This window comes from Melanostigma gelatinosum (assembly GCF_949748355.1).
Source record: "Melanostigma gelatinosum genome assembly, chromosome: 7".
Lineage (NCBI taxonomy): Eukaryota > Metazoa > Chordata > Actinopteri > Perciformes > Zoarcidae > Melanostigma > Melanostigma gelatinosum.
The window spans coordinates 20,750,876-20,770,018 of record NC_136640.1 but is presented as its reverse complement, the minus strand read 5'-3'; the positions used below and the strand labels follow the sequence as shown (position 1 = coordinate 20,770,018).

The 19,143-nt window shown below is 45.3% G+C and overlaps 3 protein-coding genes across 5 annotated transcripts; 2 read left to right on the top strand and 1 right to left on the bottom strand.

The window, feature by feature from the left end:
* The first annotated feature begins 260 nt into the window (after nt 1–260).
* On the top strand, nt 261–7,180 carry ehd2b (EH-domain containing 2b). Of its 3 annotated transcripts, XM_079272053.1 has the most exons (8): nt 261–303; nt 380–647; nt 1,773–2,217; nt 2,336–2,512; nt 3,557–3,672; nt 5,022–5,434; nt 5,526–5,690; nt 5,810–7,180. In XM_079272053.1, exons 3-8 carry the CDS (start codon nt 1,997–1,999, stop codon nt 6,353–6,355), a joined length of 1,638 nt encoding a protein of 545 aa, XP_079128179.1. In that variant the 5' UTR covers nt 261–303; nt 380–647; nt 1,773–1,996; the 3' UTR covers nt 6,356–7,180. The 3 variants fall into 3 exon arrangements, with proteins under 3 accessions (XP_079128179.1, XP_079128180.1, XP_079128178.1); XM_079272054.1 differs by having other exon boundaries at nt 262–647; nt 3,557–3,654; XM_079272052.1 differs by having other exon boundaries at nt 262–647.
* A 1,820-nt stretch (nt 7,181–9,000) lies between these two features.
* nup88 (nucleoporin 88) lies at nt 9,001–11,603 on the bottom strand. Its single transcript, XM_079271963.1, has one exon. It carries the CDS (start codon nt 11,592–11,594, stop codon nt 9,429–9,431), a length of 2,166 nt encoding a protein of 721 aa, XP_079128089.1. The 5' UTR covers nt 11,595–11,603; the 3' UTR covers nt 9,001–9,428.
* Nucleotides 11,604–11,667: 64 nt separating this feature from the next.
* Nucleotides 11,668–16,496, top strand: psmd8 (proteasome 26S subunit, non-ATPase 8). The gene is made up of 7 exons (XM_079271964.1): nt 11,668–11,811; nt 12,705–12,777; nt 12,911–13,013; nt 13,114–13,279; nt 13,939–14,039; nt 14,289–14,400; nt 15,030–16,496. Exons 1-7 carry the CDS (start codon nt 11,707–11,709, stop codon nt 15,165–15,167), a joined length of 798 nt encoding a protein of 265 aa, XP_079128090.1. The 5' UTR covers nt 11,668–11,706; the 3' UTR covers nt 15,168–16,496.
* Nucleotides 16,497–19,143: the final 2,647 nt, after the last annotated feature.

Below are 19,143 nucleotides of genomic sequence, written 5' to 3'. Positions count from 1 at the left end.
TAACGTCTGTACACGCATGACATTTTACAGTAGGTTAAGTGAAAAAAAAAAAGCAAGCTGTTGAAAAACATGGAGGACTTACAGGCTACAGTTGGAGGGGTGCAGCACGAGGATGTTTATCATTCAAAATATGCATAAGGACACATTCGACTCCACCCAAATTATTTATTCACAACCGCCCCTCCTCCAGGTCCACGCCCTCTGACCACAGCTCTGCTCATCCCTGCCCTGAGCAGAGTGTTAGTGCTGCCCATAGTGTTGCCAGGCATCCCTGGAAGAGGAGGTGTATTCAAACTTGGAGAGGCAAGCAAGGGGGGAGAAAAACTCTCCTGCGTGTGGTGTGCCTTTGTGTCTTACTGTTTGCCTTGTGCTCTTTCAGCAAGCCGAGTAAGGAACCCCGCCAGATCCGGAGCTCATCTGAAATGCGTTAAACCCCGGAGAAGAACGATCCTCTGTAATCTGGCTGCGTTGACGCTCCACGGAGGGTTCCTATTCGCTGTCCGACGTACACCCATACATGTAGCAGCAGCTCCTCCAAGAGTCTGTTTGTGTCTCCAGTCAAAATATTTTCCAGAGGGCAAGACTGCAGAGAGAGGGGGAGCAATCAAGGCGCTTGAAGAAATCCGTGCTTTCTCCATAAAAACTTGGTAAATACTCCTTTTCACACTTTAAACATGGCTTATAGTGATCAGCATGTATTTAAACTTTTATTCAAATATATCCAGATTGTGAAACGGTAGTGGAAACTGCGACTTGCTGGTTTTTGAGTGTGAATATCACAACTAAGCTGTAGAATTCATGAAATCGCAAACGTTTTAACAGCTTTTTCCTTTGCTTCATTTGGATGTTGAAGTACGACTCCCCTGATACCGGCTGCTCCTGCATGTCACAATTCTTGTTTTATGTCCATGACTGTTGCAATTGTGTGCAAACCCACAAGGCATTTTCCATCATCCTTAAACTTTCGAAATTGATCCCAGAGCCTGAACCAAACCTTTGATTCTCATGGAAACCCTGTAATGCAACTTTTACTCGTCCGGCTCGGCGGGCACAGTACTTATATGTGTAATGGCAGGCAAATCCCATTTCATGTCTCTCCTGTAGATCTCCAGGCTTCGCCATTTTAACTAAAAGTCTTTCCACACTGGTCTTGTGACATGTCAGGACTGTGTTGCCTATTCTCCTCCGGGCATTCTATTCTTCTAAATTCCCGTTGAAATGGGATTTGCAAGAGAGAATCTCTCCACAGATGAGTTAACATCTGCTGACTGCGTGTCTTTGTGTCAGTCTGCTTCTAATCATGAGTTGTGCCTTCAATTCCTAATCCAGTGTTTGTGTATTATGTAGACTACGGTTTAATTTGGTTTGCATGTACAGACTACTCACTGAGTTTTTGTCCATAAACGGACAATTAAGTCTGGCACGTATTTCATGTTCCAGCAAGAGGAACTGCCCGAGATAAAAGGAATGTCTTACTCATTTCACTGTATCAAAATGAGCGGTGCCTGTGCAAATCCTCACGCAGGGTTGGGTTTGCAAGTTTTCCAGCGTGAACACCAACTTTTTCCAGTCCTGCACTGACGATGCTTGGACAGACTCCTGGTGGGCTGTGGCTGACTCCAGATTCCACATCCTTACTCTAGGATGTGGCAGACTTTGATCACCAGGTGCAAGAAGACAAAGACACTTTTGTTTTTTGCCATCTGGATCATCTCTTCCTTACTCTTTTTTGGATTAACCTCTACTTGTCTCCTATTCTGTCCACATTACAGGGGCTAACAGTGACCGACTGTTCCAGAGATCCAGACTTCAAACGTAAACGTCAGCCCAGTCGTCCCTCTCGGTGTGCGCAGAGGTGGTATCTAGGGCAAGTGAGCAGCGTTCACATAAATACAGGAAACACCTGACGGTTTTCCAAGGAAATACATCTCCAAACAGACGCACTCTGACATAGATCTTTGTAAGAAGCTCCCTGTCGTCTCGTTGGTCAATCAACATGTCACGCTGGGGGAGGAAGAATGTGAAGAAGACGCCAGAGGTGATCCGCACTGTGACAGAAGGGCTCAAGTCCTTGTATCGTAAGAAGCTGCTGCCTCTGGAGGAGTACTATGGGTTCCATGACTTCCACTCTCTCAGTATGGAGGATGCAGACTTTGATAATAAGCCTATGGTGCTGGTGGTGGGACAGTACTCTACTGGAAAGACAACGTTCATCAAGTAAGACATTACAGCTCTGCATCAAACACGTATTCACTGGTCAAATGTTTTGTGATTGCTAAGTTTATTTAGGAACCAGTACTGAAATAATCGCAAGCTTTATGTGTGTGTGTGACAGGTATCTACTGGAGCAGGATATTCCTGGGAGCAGGGTGGGACCTGAACCCACCACTGACTGCTTCACGGCCATCATGCATGGGGAGGTGGAGGGAGTCATCCCCGGGAACGCCCTCATCGTAGACCCCAACAAGCCTTTCCGCAAACTCAACCCTTTTGGAAACACGTTTCTCAACAGGTGAGAGCGGGGGTTTTATTCAGTGTGTTGTGTAATGATTCCTGACTGAGGGAGCCCGGATAGATATCAGCATGAAAATGGACAGACTATGTGAGAGAACGCAAGAAGGAGAAACGGGGAAGGAGAGATAACGGAATGTTTTTTAGCTCTTTGGAATTTCAAGTCCTTGTGCCAAATTTCAGAGCGGGGAGGTACTTGCCTTATTCGTGGAAAAATGGAGAAAGTGAGCGATATCACCAGAGAGGGTGATGAAAGCTAATGTACTCAGACAGGAACTGCAATGTACACAAGTTCAAAGATGAGGTCAGAGGGCTCCACGGCCCCTCGGTACAAAGACAAACCGATGACGTCACAGACTACGTGAGGCCCAGAGAACCCTGGAAGAGAAAGCTCAACACTGAAGTTCTTTCCTCTACTCTGCTTGCTGTCTGTGCTGCCAGATTTCTGTGTATGTTTTTCCACCGATGCAAACCAAGAAAGAGGTCACATGCTTCACAATAAAGTGCTGTTAGCTGTTAGAAATGTGGACACGCATACTGGAAGCGAACACACAGTCGCGCTATCGATGGGCCTCTAACGTGAAATTTCTGATGCCAGCTTTTTTCCGGAGTCCCCCTCTCCCTGCACAGGGTGTGTTTGCGCACGTATTTGCGTCCCTCCATTTGCTTTGACTTCCTGTTCGAGGACCGGTGGGGATCGTTAAGCTCATGAGCCGCAGGAAATGGAGTTGTTGTTCTAAGCCACACATCGTTAGCGGGCCTTATTGTTTGATTCTGGCAGAAGTGGTCATTTTCCTTCAGGAAGCCCACAGCAATGAGAGGCCTGCTTGAACACAATGGCCTGCGGTGGGAGGGGTGGGGGTGTGGGGAGGGGGCAGCTTCCAATCTGCTCCTCAGATCACATCGGCTTCGTTGATAAGCGTTAACCATTTTCCACATGATTTAGATTCCTTCCTCCTGCTCTGATTTCAAACAACACTGACCCCTCTGAACTTGGTCTTATCGCTGTTTATGTGACTTGGCTCCTGTCTGATGAAAATACCAGGTTCCAGTGCGCCCAGATGCCCAACCAGGTCCTGGAGAGCATCACCCTTATTGACACCCCGGGGATCCTGTCCGGTGCTAAGCAGAGAGTGTGCCGAGGTGAGAGAAAGAACAAAGGTGAGGAGAGGGAATGGGGGGGGCCCTGCAGAGAGGCACATCCGTGACCATCGGCTCACAAACTCATGACCTCGGCACGCCTGGCTAACCCATGGGACCAGTTCCCTCTGTCACCATAACACTTGGCAGCGGGGCAAGAAAACATCTCAGCAGTACACCGAGCAGCCACGGAACCCTAATCAGGAACAGAGATGGTACAGACAAAGATTCTGTCAGCACAGCTGGAGGAATGTACTGTTGAGAAATAACTATCATCATCATCTCACAGTAGTTTTTTTTACTACTGTTCATCCACGCTTTAAGTAACCCATTATCACTCAAGTCAATCTGCATGAGCAACTCATACTTTTAAAGGGTCAGTGTATCCAAATTGTGAAAACCATATCTCCTCACTCACCCCTGGTGGCATCTTGCGGATGGTTTTGTTTTTTATCTGGTGAGGTTTTGAAATATCTCAGAGATTTCTGCCTCCAACCAAAATACAACGGAGGTGATTCGAATGTTGTTTGTGGTTCAAAACCAAAGAAAAAGAAAAAAGAAATCCCAGTTTCTCCAGATAATCCAAACTATTTATTTAGTAAGACGTAGTTCCAGTGCAAACTGCTCACAGGGAAGTTTACGGGTTATCCAGAGTACCTGGGACATTGTTTTTGATGTTCCACAGTGTAGAAATACTCTGTTACAAGTCAAATGTTTGCATTCAAAATGTCACTGAAGCAAATGTACACAAGCATCAAAATGTACTTAAAGTACAACAAATAAAAGTAGTAACTCTGCGGAATGGCCCATTTCAGAATAATATACTTCTTAATCATTGGTAGATTAATGTACATATCGCGTTATATACAATATTGCAGCTGATAAATGAGGGGCTAATCGTCTTTATATACTGCTGTGTAGCCTAATCTTTAACAATATACCATATTTATTTGTTCATACTATTTTGTGTTAATAGTCTGAATCTTCAAAGTAACTAGCAAATTTATTTATTTATTTATTTATTTATTTATTTATTTATTTATTTATTTATTTATTTATTTATTTATTTATTTATACACCATTTCCCTCAGAATTGTATGTAGTGTAACATAAAATAGAAAAAGTAAAGTACAAGTACCTAAAATTGCATTGGAGTAAAGTGCTTAGTTATGTTAGTTATGTCCCATCACTGGACATCTTCCATGTTAAAAGTCAAAGAATCGAGATGGCAATGTGGTGCCTGAACGTACAGCTGCAGATAAGAGGTGTGAAGGCTCTGTGTCGACCCGCTCCCCTCTTCTCTCTGTGAAGTGCATCCTGCTTAGGTTTCTGAATGTCTTCGTTATTCAACCCTGTTCTATCCAAAACAGGCTATGACTTCCCAGCTGTGCTGCGCTGGTTTGCGGAGCGCGTGGACCGCATCATCCTGCTCTTCGATGCCCATAAACTGGAGATATCGGACGAGTTCGCCGAGGCTATCGGTGCCCTGAAAGGCAACGAGGACAAGCTGCGCGTGGTGCTCAACAAGGCGGACATGGTGAGCACCCAGCAGCTGATGAGAGTGTACGGTGCACTCATGTGGTCCCTGGGGAAGGTGTTTGGCACTCCGGAGGTTCTGCGCGTCTACATTGGCTCCTTCTGGTCCGAGCCACTGATGGTTACAGACAACCGGAAGCTGTTTGAGCTGGAGGAGGAAGATCTGTTCACTGACATCCAAAACCTCCCTCGCAATGCAGCTCTGCGCAAGCTCAATGACCTGGTCAAGAGGGCACGTCTTGTTAGGGTGGGTCATTATTGGCATGTCAACATGTGCTCACTAAATGCTTATTGAAAGGTTAGTTGTGTTATGTGTGCTGTGCTTTTCTTGATCCCAGGTCCATGCCCACATCATCAGCTACCTGAAGCAGGAGATGCCTTCTGTCTTCCGGAAGGACAATAAAAAGAAGAATCTGATCTACCAGCTGCCAGTGATTTTCTCTAAGATCCAGCTGCAGCACAACATTTCGGCTGGCGACTTCCCAGATTGTGCTAAAATGCAGGTGAGTCTGTTTTTTTGCAATTATGCAAAGACTTCTCTTTGACTTCTAACAGTTTCGTTATATTTAAATGAAACTAGACATGTACCAGCTAACACATTTGAATCTCTCCCTTTTTGAAGGAGCAACTGATGGTTCATGATTTCACCAAGTTCAAAAGCTTGAAGCCTAACCTGATGGCGGCCTTGGATGAGTTGCTCGCCGCTGACATCGCCAAACTGATGCCCCTCCTGCGGCAGGAGGAGCTGGAGGCGGGCGAGCAACTAGGTGTGCAGGGTGGAGCCTTCATTGGGAACCGTGCCGGACCGTTCGGAGAGGGCGACCCCTTTTTGCAGGAGAACGGAGAGGGATGCGAGGAGGAGGACTGGGTGGTGACCAAAGACAAGCCCAAATACGATGAAATCTTCTACAACCTCGCTCCCAATGAGGGCAAGCTGAGCGGCAACAAGGCTAAGGACTGGATGGTGAGCTCCCGCCTGCCCAACTCGGTGCTGGGTCGCATCTGGAAGCTGTCGGATGTGGACCACGACGGCATGCTGGATGATGAAGAATTTGCCCTGGCCAGCCACCTGATTGAGGTCAAGCTGGAGGGCCATGGTCTGCCCCCTGAGCTTCCCACGCATCTGATCCCGCCCTCCAAACGCAGGCAGAAGGGCTCTGATGCATAGACACGTCACACAGTCCCTGGAGCTGAGAGAGACTCTTCTCTATTGGCTGTGCTACTGTTGGTATTTGCTTACCCCCCCCTCCCCCCAGACCCAAGTCCAACTGTTTGTAATGCGTTCAACTTCTCCTCTGAGACCGATTTTGATCTCGCACAATGGAACATACTGTATTGGAGCTCAAGTCAATCCTTTGAGACTGACTGCAACAGATTGCGTATTAAGAAGTCACGGGTCTGGTCGCTTTGTCCCTTTGGCTCCTCAAAGTTAGCTTTTTATGATGAGTTTCAAAATATATCTACTTGTGTTTGCATAGCAGAAGTAATTAAAGGCTGGCACCCTCTAAGTGAGCAGTATTCAGCATATGTTTGAAAGAATACAGAGCTGAACTTGTCTGTATTAAATCCTTAAAATAAAACATTCCTTCAGTGACTAGATTAGAGCGGCACAGTATTAAAAGTATTGATCATTTCTAGGATGATACCATTTTCAGGTCTGTTCATTCCAAAGAGAATCACCAGACATGAAAATGATTTGCTTATATTATTTTCAACTCAAACTGGCAGCAACAACAATCGACTAAACTGAATGCATTTCGCTCTTGATGCTTTATATGCCACAATTTTTGTGCCTAAACTTTCTACATTCTTTTTGTAATGGTTGCTGTTGTTGTGTATGTGCCGGAGCTAGACATCAGTTGCATAAAAGAACATGACATGCTGAGATTAACTTTTGACTGACTTTTGATTGATCTATTACTGACTACTGTACACCGCTCCACCAAATGTTCTTATAACTATTATTGTAACCAAATAAAATTCCCTGACTGTGGTTTGTGTCGTTCGTGACCATTTTATGCATACCATAAATACTGGACAAAGCTTGATAAAGGTAGTACAACTTGAGTTTTTAAAATGGCTACAATGAGACAGGTTTGGTACAGAACTGATAGTTGAGTGCATATAATTTGGCTCTGTTTTTACAAGATTTGCTTTTCTATCGAGCTCACTTTGGTCTCTCAGCGACGGACCAGATAAACAGTGAGTCACACTCTCCCCTGCCAAGTCCCCATACCACCATTTTCCGAGGCTCTCTGCCCTCTCATTCAACCATCTGAGGCCTTTTCTGTGCCTCTCTCACACACACACACACACATACACATACTCGTTACATTCACTCCCTCAGTAACACGCCAGTGTATGTTTTTCCATCCTGCGTCCACTATGCGGCATAAGCACAAAAATATGTGCCCCGCGTAGAGCCGTGTGTTTCACATAAAGCATTCAAGGTTTGCAGAATAAGGGGTGGCCTCCCCGCCTCCCTGTTCCACTCCTCCATGGATAGATACACAAGTGAGAAACAGGCAAGGCAGCCCTTTCCTCTCTGCTCTCTGGCTTACAGTGACTCACATGTGAAGAATGTGGTGGGTTGGCCCAAGAGTTATTAATATCTCCTTTCCTAGGGTCTGCTAAGTTTCCTTAGGCTCATACACAGGATCTAGACACTGTACCTTTATGAAAGACTTAAACAACATCCCCCTATTAGGAGAATTCCTGAGCTAGACCTGCAGCACACCACACCCTCTCCCGTGTATGTGTGTTGGAGAAAACGGGAGGTAATATGTGGAAAAAGTCAAGTGAGGTGACAAAATTCAACCGAGATGAACAAAGTGTCTTGACTAGAAATGATCTTATGTTGGGTTTCTTGCGTATTTTTAACTCATTGCTGCCAATGGCATTTTAAAGAGCAGATTAAAATATCCCCATAGCAGTTTGGACAATGCCCGCCTGTTACACAGTTAGGCTGTGCTGAGCCCTGAACCTTCTCAAATGTTTGTGAGCTCAAATCAAGCTACAGCCATGGGGGGAAAGTTGCAGGCAGGTTACCACAGAGGATCCCCGCCCCACCGCCCCCACACCAGCATCAGACATCCCCAACAATGAAGCTTAATCAAGGAAACCGGGGTCTCCGTATACGTCACTGAGTGTTTACGTGGGGGAATTCCTCACTCGCAAACCTGCCGTGGAGGGAAAAACTGAGGTCAACAAATATCTGGAGAGGGGTGACATCTGGTGGATACAGGATTCCTGGCAACCGTACACCGAAACTGTACAGTGTCCGACTGTAGATGGCAGACTAGAGGCATGCAGATGCATGTATTACAAGGCTGCTTCACAAGTCTGCACATATGCAGTAAGGGCCGCTGTAATGGGCCCTCCTGTCAGTACTGGTGATCCATGATGTGGGTGAAAATCCACTGTCCCCTTTTGTGTAAAACATTTTATTGTTCAGCCGAAACTAATAAGAGTATTCAGCAGCTAGAGCTTCAGCTGAATTTAAGATTGCATTATAATCCACACACCTGGACGCAACAAGGACTTTAACAAATTTCCTTTCAATTTCGGGGTTTCATTAGGAAGGGATCTCTTCATGGCCAGCATGGACTGAGGTGATAATTACAGGAAATAACTTTCAATTTACATGTGGACATGTGAATATTGTGTTAAGATAGACTAAAGACAATTAAACCTCTCCTTTAACCTCCCCTTCTCTTTTGGTCTGTACTTTTTTAAAGTCAATCTGTTTTCTATTCAGTTGTACATCAGGTATCGGCTGAAATAATGTGTCACAAATGAGTAAAGACTGTTACAGAGAAATTTAAATTTTATTATCAATCCAAAAAAGTGAGCAAACAATGTTGAAAAGCTCAGATATTTCCCATGTGTCCTGCCTACACATGGCATATTCTGCTCCGACTCTATACCCGACTTAAACCGTAACATTTAGAAACATGTATGAAATATGCAAAATGTTATGCAAGACATGAAGGAAAACCTATCATCTCTATTAAGAAACAAACAAGTAGTATCAAAGGTAAAGTTAAAGTTAAGTGTATATAAAATATCTTTCAATTCAAATATCCATTCCACTCATGGCACATGAAGTCATAACTAAAGCATTCAACCCAGTTTCTCATCAAATGTCACAAAAAGGAAGATTTAATCACAGTCGTCAAACGAGCATTTCAATTATTTTCCCCAATTGTTTGCGATACATCTTTTACTGCTTTCTGAAGCGCTTAGAAACTGAAGTGGTTTTTGATGTCTTTGATCTGTTTCATCATGTCACCAATTTGCTGTCCCTGTTCTCTGAGGACATCCTGAACAACCTTCTTCTGTTGGGCATTGAGTGACACCGTCGTCCTGGCTGCAGGCACATCCTTGTCCACCTGTGTCTTCTGGTAGTCCATCTTCATGTTCACCTGTTTGATGCAGTTGTCCAGGTGTTTCAGTTGATCGCTGATGGTCTGCAGCTCCTTCTTCATATCCTTTTCACTGTTTGACAGTATGGGTAGTCGGCTTTGCAGGCTGCCCAGCACTCTTTTAACCCCGTTCATGATGGTATCCTGGCGATACTTTGCATCTTCGTACTTCTCAGCCAGCCTCTCTGCTGCTTCTCTCAGACTCTTCCTCTCCTCCCTGCACAGAGTCAACTCTTCCAGCTGCTTGTTCTTCTGGCTGGTCAGGAGTTTCACCCTTCTCTGCATCTCTTCGCGGGCCATGTCCTGCTTGAGAATGTACTCCTCACGGAAGACCTGTGTGGCTCTGCTGAGGAGCTGCAGACACTCCGGAGGTGGCGGTGACGCGTCCTTGTCCCCGGCCTTGAGTACGAGAGGATTGGTGGAGCTACGTGCCAGGATGTTGCGGATGTGCTGCTCAAAAGAGTCGTCGGCCAGTCCGCGCAGAGGGGAGCTCCCGGAGCCTGGACCTGGATGCGTACAGAGCAGGGGAGGGGAGGGAGGGCGAATGGAGCTCAGCAGGGGCAACAGGATGCACTCGTAGGCGCTGGTGATGCAGACCATGGTGGCGCCCAAGGAGAGGTCAGACACAATCACAAAGCCAAGAACCGGAGCCGACTGACTAGACAGGAGTGGTCTGGTGCAAAGAATGTGCTCTACAATACAGCGCTTCTCAGCAGCCAGCTCCTGGAGATTGTCCTTGTCCTCCTCACCAGACTGGAGGAACTTCTGCAGCTTGTTGACCCAGATTAGCCCCACACTGTGCACGCCTGCTTCGTGGGTGCAGTGATACCTCTGCTGGCAAAGGGGGTCTCTGTGCAGTCTGATTGGGCAGGTGAAATCAAACTCCTGTGGCTCCTCGTCCTCTCCTGTGGCTACTTTGAGGGTGAGCTCCAGCTCAACACACTCAAACACGTAGAGAGCCGGCGCGGCCTCCGTGCCTCGGATCCACTTCTCCACTGCCCCGGTCTCTTCCTCTTCTTCAGACTCCAGCACCACGCAGTGATACAGCGTGCCCGTTTCTGTGGCAATTACCAGGATACTGGGCACACATGGCAGGCAGAGAATGGCACAAGCATCGTAGCCGTAGTTATCCTCTGCTGCAGGATACATCGGGAGGGGTCCAATAGGTTTAGTGAGACTCACACCCTTCGCCTGGCTCGTGTAGCTCACATAGGTCTCCCCATTTTCGTAGAGGATGTACAGAGGGTAGACCAGCCGTTCTTTAGAGCACTGTGCTGTCGGCTCCCGAAGCGGGGACGAAATCGGCCCGAAGTCGAACGCCACAGCTATCTCGCCTAGAGACGCTGCATAGGAGCGGACCGGAGGATGGCCGCTGACGTCATCTTCCGACTGTGACACCGACAGGACTTTGGCCGGCGTCTGGGGCGACTTCAAGCCGTAGAACCGGATGGTGTTGTCGGATGTGAGCAGCACCAGGTGGGGCTCGTCGGTCTCGCTGGGGTACCAAGCCGCCTGCCGCAGACTTACAGACGGGGAGCTGGTGAAGAAGCGCTCCGCCACCGGGATGGTCTTGCAGTTGATTTCGCTCCGTCCGCCCTCGAACTCGGACCCCTTTCCCCACCGCTGAGGAAGCTCCAGCACAGAGACGCCCCGCAGCCCGACAAGCGCGACGTGGTGCTGAGTGGGACTGAGCAACACCTGGCACAGCTCGAAGAGAGGAGGGTTGATGCACAGCAAGGTCTGATGGTTCCCGCTTACGTTACTGAGACTCTCATCCGTGTTTAGATGTCGCAGGTTGGTCGTGTAAAACACGCGGTCTGAATCGTCCCACACGAACAAGTCCCCACCCAAACAAAAAGTGAGGTTTTTAGCGACCCCTCTTTCATTTGGGTTGGGTTGTAAATCCAACTTCTGTCGTATTTTTTGGAAAATAGCATGGTTTGGTAGGTCACTCAACCACCGCTCTGTGCCGAATGCCGCCATCTTGATCCGCCGTATGTCGCCCAGGAAAATACAGTCCATGGCAACGAGAGTGCTTTACGACAGTTATTTAACGTATTACGGTGGCCGGTGTCGTATATTTTGCAGAATCACCATGGCGTTGAAAGAGACTGCAGGGCTGTATGAGACACTGAAAACGGAGTGGAACAAGAAAAACCCAGACCTGAGTAAATGTGGAGAACTTCTGAGCAAACTTAAGGTAGATTCACACATGGACGTGTCCGTCTTTATTTGTATGAGTCGAATCAGAACCACTGCCTATTTAGAAGCCTCGGCGCCGTTAGCAAATGTAGCTTTGCGTGCTAACTTAGGCTAGCCATGCTAACGTTGTGTAGCTATAGTTTTCTATTAAGTAACGTTACACTTTAGACACCTAGCGTTGTGCAATATACTCTTTGGGATGCTAACATTGAATTCAATGTGATAACTATATGTTGGTGTGTAACGTTAGCTGATGAGACGATGTAATAACATTTCTGTTATGACAGGAAACAGTCAGTGTTGTTAACGTACTGTCGGCTAAGTCATTGTCCAATTCGTTTCAATCTGGAACAACCAACATACACATTTGAACGAAAGATAATAGAGACGACAATCAGCGTCTCTGTTTCTCTAACGTTAGCTTTTAATTCTCGATTATTCATTTACAACTCACAGTGCCGTTGCAGTAAGATCTGACAGCACATGTAATGCAGTTATAAAGGGCAGATGTGGAACAAATATTCAGATCTTTTAAGTACAACTTACCCTTTTACAAGTAAAAGTCCTGCATTCACAATATAGACTATTCCTGGATTATGATGATTGATGTGTTAATGCTTACATCACCTAAGTTAAATGTTGCAGCTGGAATTGGTGGGGCTGGTTGTAATTACTTTACTGCTGGGTAACTTCATTTATTATGACATATCATTAGTCAATTTCTATTTTGTAATAATCTGAATCTAGTCCCAACTAGTAATTTCAAATAAATGTAATGAAGTATACGTACAATATTTGTTCCAAAATGTAGTGGAGTAGAGGTAGTAAGTAGCATTAAATGGAAATACTCATTGAAATTTAGTAGAAAATGATACAAACTTTCTTTTGCAGGTTTCATTACTGGAGCTGAACTTCTTACCTACCAGTGGGTCTGCGCTCACGAAGCAGCAGCTCATTTTAGCCCGTGAGTAATGGCGGCCTGTCGAGCAGGGCAGACAACATTCATATTAATCATGGATTAGCGTTTTGCCAACTAGTATTCCAGTTATCAAGAAGATATCCCTAATTAAGTTAAACAATGTGTGTCTGTGTTTCAGGTGATGTCCTTGAAATTGGAGCTTTGTGGAGTATCCTCAAGAAGGACATCCCATCCTTTGAGAGATACATGGCCCAGCTAAAATGTTACTACTTTGATTACAAGTAATGTCACCTTTTAGTTTTTTAACGTGTAGTGTGATTTTGCTACATAGTACCTACTGGATTATTCTAACATTACTCTCTCCTTACCTTTGTCCTTAAGGGATGAACTGCCTGAAGCTGCCTACATGCATCAGTTACTTGGACTGAACCTGCTCTTCCTGCTCTCACAGAACCGTGTGTCTGAGTTTCACACAGAACTGGAGAGACTGAGTGCACGAGATATTCAGGCCAACGTATACATCAGACACCCAGTGTCCCTAGAGCAGGTGCTGCAATTTCCCCACTGACAAAGCACATTTCGGCTTTCATATTGTACTGTTCATGGTATTTTTCTGTCCAATTATTCATTTGTACCCTCAAACCAATATTTTCACATTGCTACTGCAGTAGGAATAGGCTGTGGGTTGTCCAGTAAATTGTGGAGGAACACCCAGAGGTCTATTAGCAGGCTACCAGCTGTGTTTTGGTGCCCTCAAGTTACTGAATTCATTCCTTCAAATTATCATATTCACCTTCTTTGTCCCTGTCTCCTCGACACTCTACTTCTTTATACAGTTTGCTAGACGTTTCAGTATTCCATGTTTACTTTTAGCTCGCCAGGTGTGACTGCTATTGGCAGACATGCCTACATAATGCATTTCAAAACACACGGCGAACATTGGGTCATAGAGAATCTACCTGAGTCACCGAGATTTAAAACGGTTTGATTTTGGCCTGATATACATGAATGTGCTATCTATAGGTTTTACTCTCACATTGTAAATTCAAAGGTACGAATTACGAATTAATTGCAGCAATTAAATTATATATTTATCCCCCAGATAAATGCAGGACTCTTTATAATAGTCTATTCACACACAAATGTGAACATTGGATGATAATATGTAGATATGTGATGTTTTATTTCCTCTCTTGGCCTTTTCAGTACTTGATGGAAGGAAGTTACAACAAGGTCTTTCTTGCTAAAGGCAACATCCCTGCTGAGAGCTACACCTTTTTTATAGATATTCTGCTCGACACAATTCGGTAAGAAATAATATGGTCACCGTACCTGCTTTCATTTCCATGTTTGTTTCATTGATACAATCCTCCATGTGTGCTTTATAACCACATTGTAAATGCCTTGCCTTTTATATGTTTTTGTATATGTTCTGTGCTGAAGCTTATTGACCATTTGGATCACGTCCCCTGTGCTCCGGTCGATTGGCCATGGTGATAAAATTCCATCGTCTTTAAAGAACACTTCAACTAAATCTGTGACCTTTTTAATTGCAGTGATGAGATCGCAGGTTGCATAGAAAAAGCATACGAGCAGATCCAGTTCAGTGAGGCCACCCGGGTGCTTTTCTTCAGTTCCTCCAAAATGATGACCGATTATGCCAAGAAGGTATGTATATTTATGTTTGGGAAATAGTCTGAAATGTAATGCCAAATGTCAGTAATATGCAGAGATTACAAGAAAAACAACAGATTTCTGTTGGTATGTTGAAGTTGCATTTGAATGTAATAGTAGAACATAATAGAAGGGTACATTAGGTGTCTCAGGTACAGGCTTGTAGGCAACTGTCTTACTGAGTTTATATTTATCTGAAGAACAGAGGTTATCATGCTAACACAAGACAAATTCAGCAAACTGATCCTAACATGTTAGAACATTCCACCTTGTAGGTGTCATTATTATCAGAGCTGGAAATGCATCATTTTACAAATGGGACAATAGTTGTAACAGCCTGTTGGGTTTCTAAAACAAGTCCAAACCCAACTCAGAGCAACATCTATAATTTATTCCAACACGTAGTACTTTATTTAAATAATACATCAAAAAAATGAGGTGCGGTGGAAAAAGCAGCCAGGCATTGAGTGGAACTGCAGACAGCTGATTGTTGAACTTTCTGATTTTCTTAAAGTTTTCTGATCATTTCAGTTCCGAAACTGAAACAAATTTCCATCCTAGATTCTTGCAGACGAAGAATTAAATTGCCGAACAACCAAAGCTTATTGCTGATTTCATTTCAGAGAGGATGGAGTTTGAGCCCAGATGGCTATTACTCTTTCACCACTCAGCAGCAGCGGACAGAAGAGGTGACCATCCCCTCTACGGAGCTGGCACAGCAGGTCATCGAATATGCACGACAGCTGGAGATGATCGTGTAATCCGCCCCCAGGAACACACTCCGACACACGGTCCGCTGATCCAGTGTACATCCAGTCAGCGCAAATGCAGTTTCCTTAAGGAACATGACTTAAATGAAAGCAGAGTGGTTGGTTTGTTGCCTATATTTAAAAAAAAATCAATCAACATTTATTTTTCATGTATTCCAGTTATCTGCAGGTCTTTCTGTCTGGAAGTTTTTTCATTTTAAGAGATGGGGAACAAAACTATCACAGGTGACCTGTCTGTAGTCAGCAATTGCTACATATGTACCTTTTATTGAAGAAATTCATGGGTTTCAATATTCCAGTTAGTTATTTTATCCAAGACAACATTAAAACTGAGCTTTTTATGAGTTAAGGCCAAAACCAAGTCAGTGCCCCTGAGCCTCAGCTCTGTAACAGCTTCTAGTAAGTTCATTACAATCACTTAGCCGGTCAGTGTGACACAAAACTGAACATTTTTCCTCCAAATTCAAGCAGACTCTTTTTCTATACAAAGTTAATTTACTCTTCAGTATATCCCACAGAAATGTATCGCCCTTGCCTTGTATCCTAGCAACTGACAGAATTTCCTTTGAAGTTTGTGTGTTTTCTAAGTGGTAATGCCTCTTCCACCCGAGATGCTTTGTAATCCAGTTGATATTGCAATGCAAATCTTTGTCTGCAATAAACCATTCAGAATGAGTGTTTGAGGGTTTTTTTAAGCTATCTTTCAAATAAACTGAGAAATTTACAAAATGCAAGTCGTTAACATAAAATCTTTTGAATGTCTCTTATCGTTTATGAGAATAGTCTGTTCTCTGTCTCTCTCAGTGCTATGAAAGCTGCAAGTCTTGCTCTGGTGCAGTAGGTTTACACGGGTGATTTGGGTTTCACCAATTGGTATCGGCCAGACCGATCAATTGGAACAAATGAAAATGCGAAACAAGCAAAACAAAATTTGCACTTATTTCCTAAGTTTAAGATTGGGTTAAAAAAATAGATTTTAATGTAGATCCGATTTAACATTGACTACAATTATAGAATGTCTTTAAGCGTAATCTGTAGCCTACCACTATTGGACATTTGGTGGCAATCCTGCATTATGTCACAGGACATTGCTTTCTATGTGTGTCTGTTCAGTTGAATTAACAAGTGAGTCCTGTGGAGTCCTGTGGAGTCCTGTCTACCAGCCCTATGTGTTGATGTGTGGCACCTGATTTCAAAAGCCCCTCCACAGCAGCAGTCTCTCAGCCACTCCTTCCAGCTGGCCCTGCAAGAACAGGCTCTCCCAATCACCTTGTTTTCTTGTTTTGTTTATGTAATAAATGAAAAGTTTGGTGAATTCAACTTTGCATCCATGATGTTCCCGAATGTTTGATTTGATTATTCCCGCTAGAGAGGTGTTTGGTGTGCCGCTTTTGGTAATTTCCTCAAATGCTATGGACATGGCATGGTAAGTACAAGCCCTTTTAGTGCAAGCTGTCGTTTTTGAGTGGCTAGTAGTTAAGTCTGTATAGTTGACGAGTGGGCCAGCTACATCTACTCAGGTTTTCCATCAGCCCACTCCTTGATTATTTTGCCTTTCTTGTTTTGAGGCAATCCTGGGTGGAGACTAAGGTCTCTGGTGGGGGTAAGCTTTTCAGGACCTTTGGTCTTTGTTCAATGCTAATGGTTCATGGAGTTTACAGAATACTGTTTGGCTTAGTACATTTCTGTGGTAGGTACAAGGGTTACTCACGATACAAGGCATTCGTTTAGTGTGGCACTGAGTGGCCTTCACCATGCTTGGTGGTGGAAGGAGAGGGGATTTTGTAGTTGGGTGTTATTTTTAGTGGCAGTAAGCTTTAATTGTTGGATGGTACACTTGTAATAGGTCAGTATGCCTAACTGCTCAGCATTGTTGTGTTGGTGTTTTTTGTCCATTGGCCTTGAGCGTAATTGGTAGTTTATCTTCTCTGTGTTGGGGAAGTGGTAAGCGTTGTTTGCAAGTACCATTTTGGTGTCATTTGGTGTTTGGTGAGCGTTTTACTGAGGATTATGTGTTCACTAACAAGGACCATGCCAATAACAGTATGAGTTTCGAGAGGTTTATTGCAAAATGGAATGGTGGTTAGATTTAAGAAGCGGTAGGGGTCGAGGTAGGGTAGGGATGAAGGGGTCGAGGTAGAGGGATGTAGGGAAGAAGAAACGAGGAGGGTTTGTAGAAAGGAGGTTAGGCGATCGATGGGGGACTGTTGATGTCCGGCGGCTGGCGGGAACGGGGGGAATGGAGACTGTAGGCTGGGGACCGTCTCTTCGGAAGCTCTGGTGGTGCAGAGTCCCCTGTTGTTCCTGTAATCCTGCAAGAGAGAGAGAGAAAATAGAACGACGAAAACGGGGTTGGGGTGGGAGGGATGTGAAAACGGAGTGGAAGAGGAAGTCAAAGCGTCCCCTAAATCTGTCCTCATTGAGAGTGGAGTTCTTCAGGCAGAAACTGAAAAATCTCACATTCCTCCACCCTCACTACTCCCGGATGCTGCAGTGGAACTAAAGTTTGGGGAGTTCGAATTGAAAGAAAAACAATTTTGATGTGGGCAGGCTAATTAAAATGCTTCTCCCTTTTGTTAAGGAAGATCATAAGAAATATTTCCCTCACTTTGAGCGTGTAGCTGCCATATTGGGCTGGCCTCCAGCTGTGTGGACCCTGATGTTGCAGTGCGTGTTGGTTGGAAAGCCCCAGGAAGCCTATTCCTCCTTGACTTTACAGCAGAGCGCGGACTACCAGACACGGTTAAGAGCACCATCTTGCAGTTGTGTGAGCTAGTTCCAGAGGCGTACTGCGTTTTGAGGATGGCCGAGAGACGCTATTTGATAAGTGGTGCTCATCTCAGAAGGCAGAATCCAAGGAACAACTGAGACAGCTAATTATCCTTGAGAAATGCAAGTGCTGTGCACCTGAGGTTTTTGCCACCTATCTAAATAAGCAGAAGGTTGTAAACATAGAAGAGGCTGCTGTCCTGGCTGATGAAATTGTACTCATGCATAAAGCTGTCTTTGGTGACAAGCCTCATGTGGAGTTCAAGGGTAAGGTGCTTTCACAGTTGTTGCACTCCCAAACGGCTTATTACCCAGAGTTGTCTCCATCCATCCCATTTACCCCGTCTGTAAACTCTGGTATATTGCCGTCTAGGTCTAGTAAGAAGGGTTTTTTTTCTATTGAAGGAAGCTTGGTCATGTTGTTGCTCGATGTCCAGTTCTTAGTAAGAAACAAAACCATGTTAAGCCTGTTGCTCTGTTCAAAGCAGTTGAACATCCTGCACCAGTATTAGAAAAAAGTACAATTCTCTCCAAGGACCATGATGCTGATCTGGATGGGTTTTGCCCCTTCATTATCCGCCTTTGATCTCGGATCACGGGACCTTCGCCGCCTTTGATGTCGGATCACGGGACCTTCTCCGCCTTTGATCTCGGATCACGGGAGCTTCGCCGCCTTTGATGTCAGATCACGGGAGCTTCTCCGCCTTTGATCTCGGATCACGGGAGCTTCGCCGCCTTTGATGTCAGATCACGGGAGCTTCGCCGCATTTGATCTCGGGTCACGGGATCTTCGCCGCCTTTGATCTCGGGTCACGGGACCTTTACTGCCTTTGATCTCGGATCACGGGAGCTTCGCCGCCTTTGATGTCGGATCACGGGACCTTCTCCGCCTTTGATCTCGGATCACGGGACCTTCGCCGCCTTTGATGTCGGATCACGGGACTTCTCCGCCTTTGATCTCGGATCACGGGACCTTCGCCGCCTTTGATGTCGGATCACGGGACCTTCTCCGCCTTTGATCTCGGATCACGGGAGCTTCGCCGCCTTTGATGTCGGATCACGGGAGCTTCGCCGCCTTTGATCTCGGATCACGGGACCTTCGCCGCCTTTGATGTCGGATCACGGGACCTTCTCCGCCTTTGATCTCGGATCACGGGAGCTTCGCCGCCTTTGATGTCGGATCACGGGAGCTTCTCCG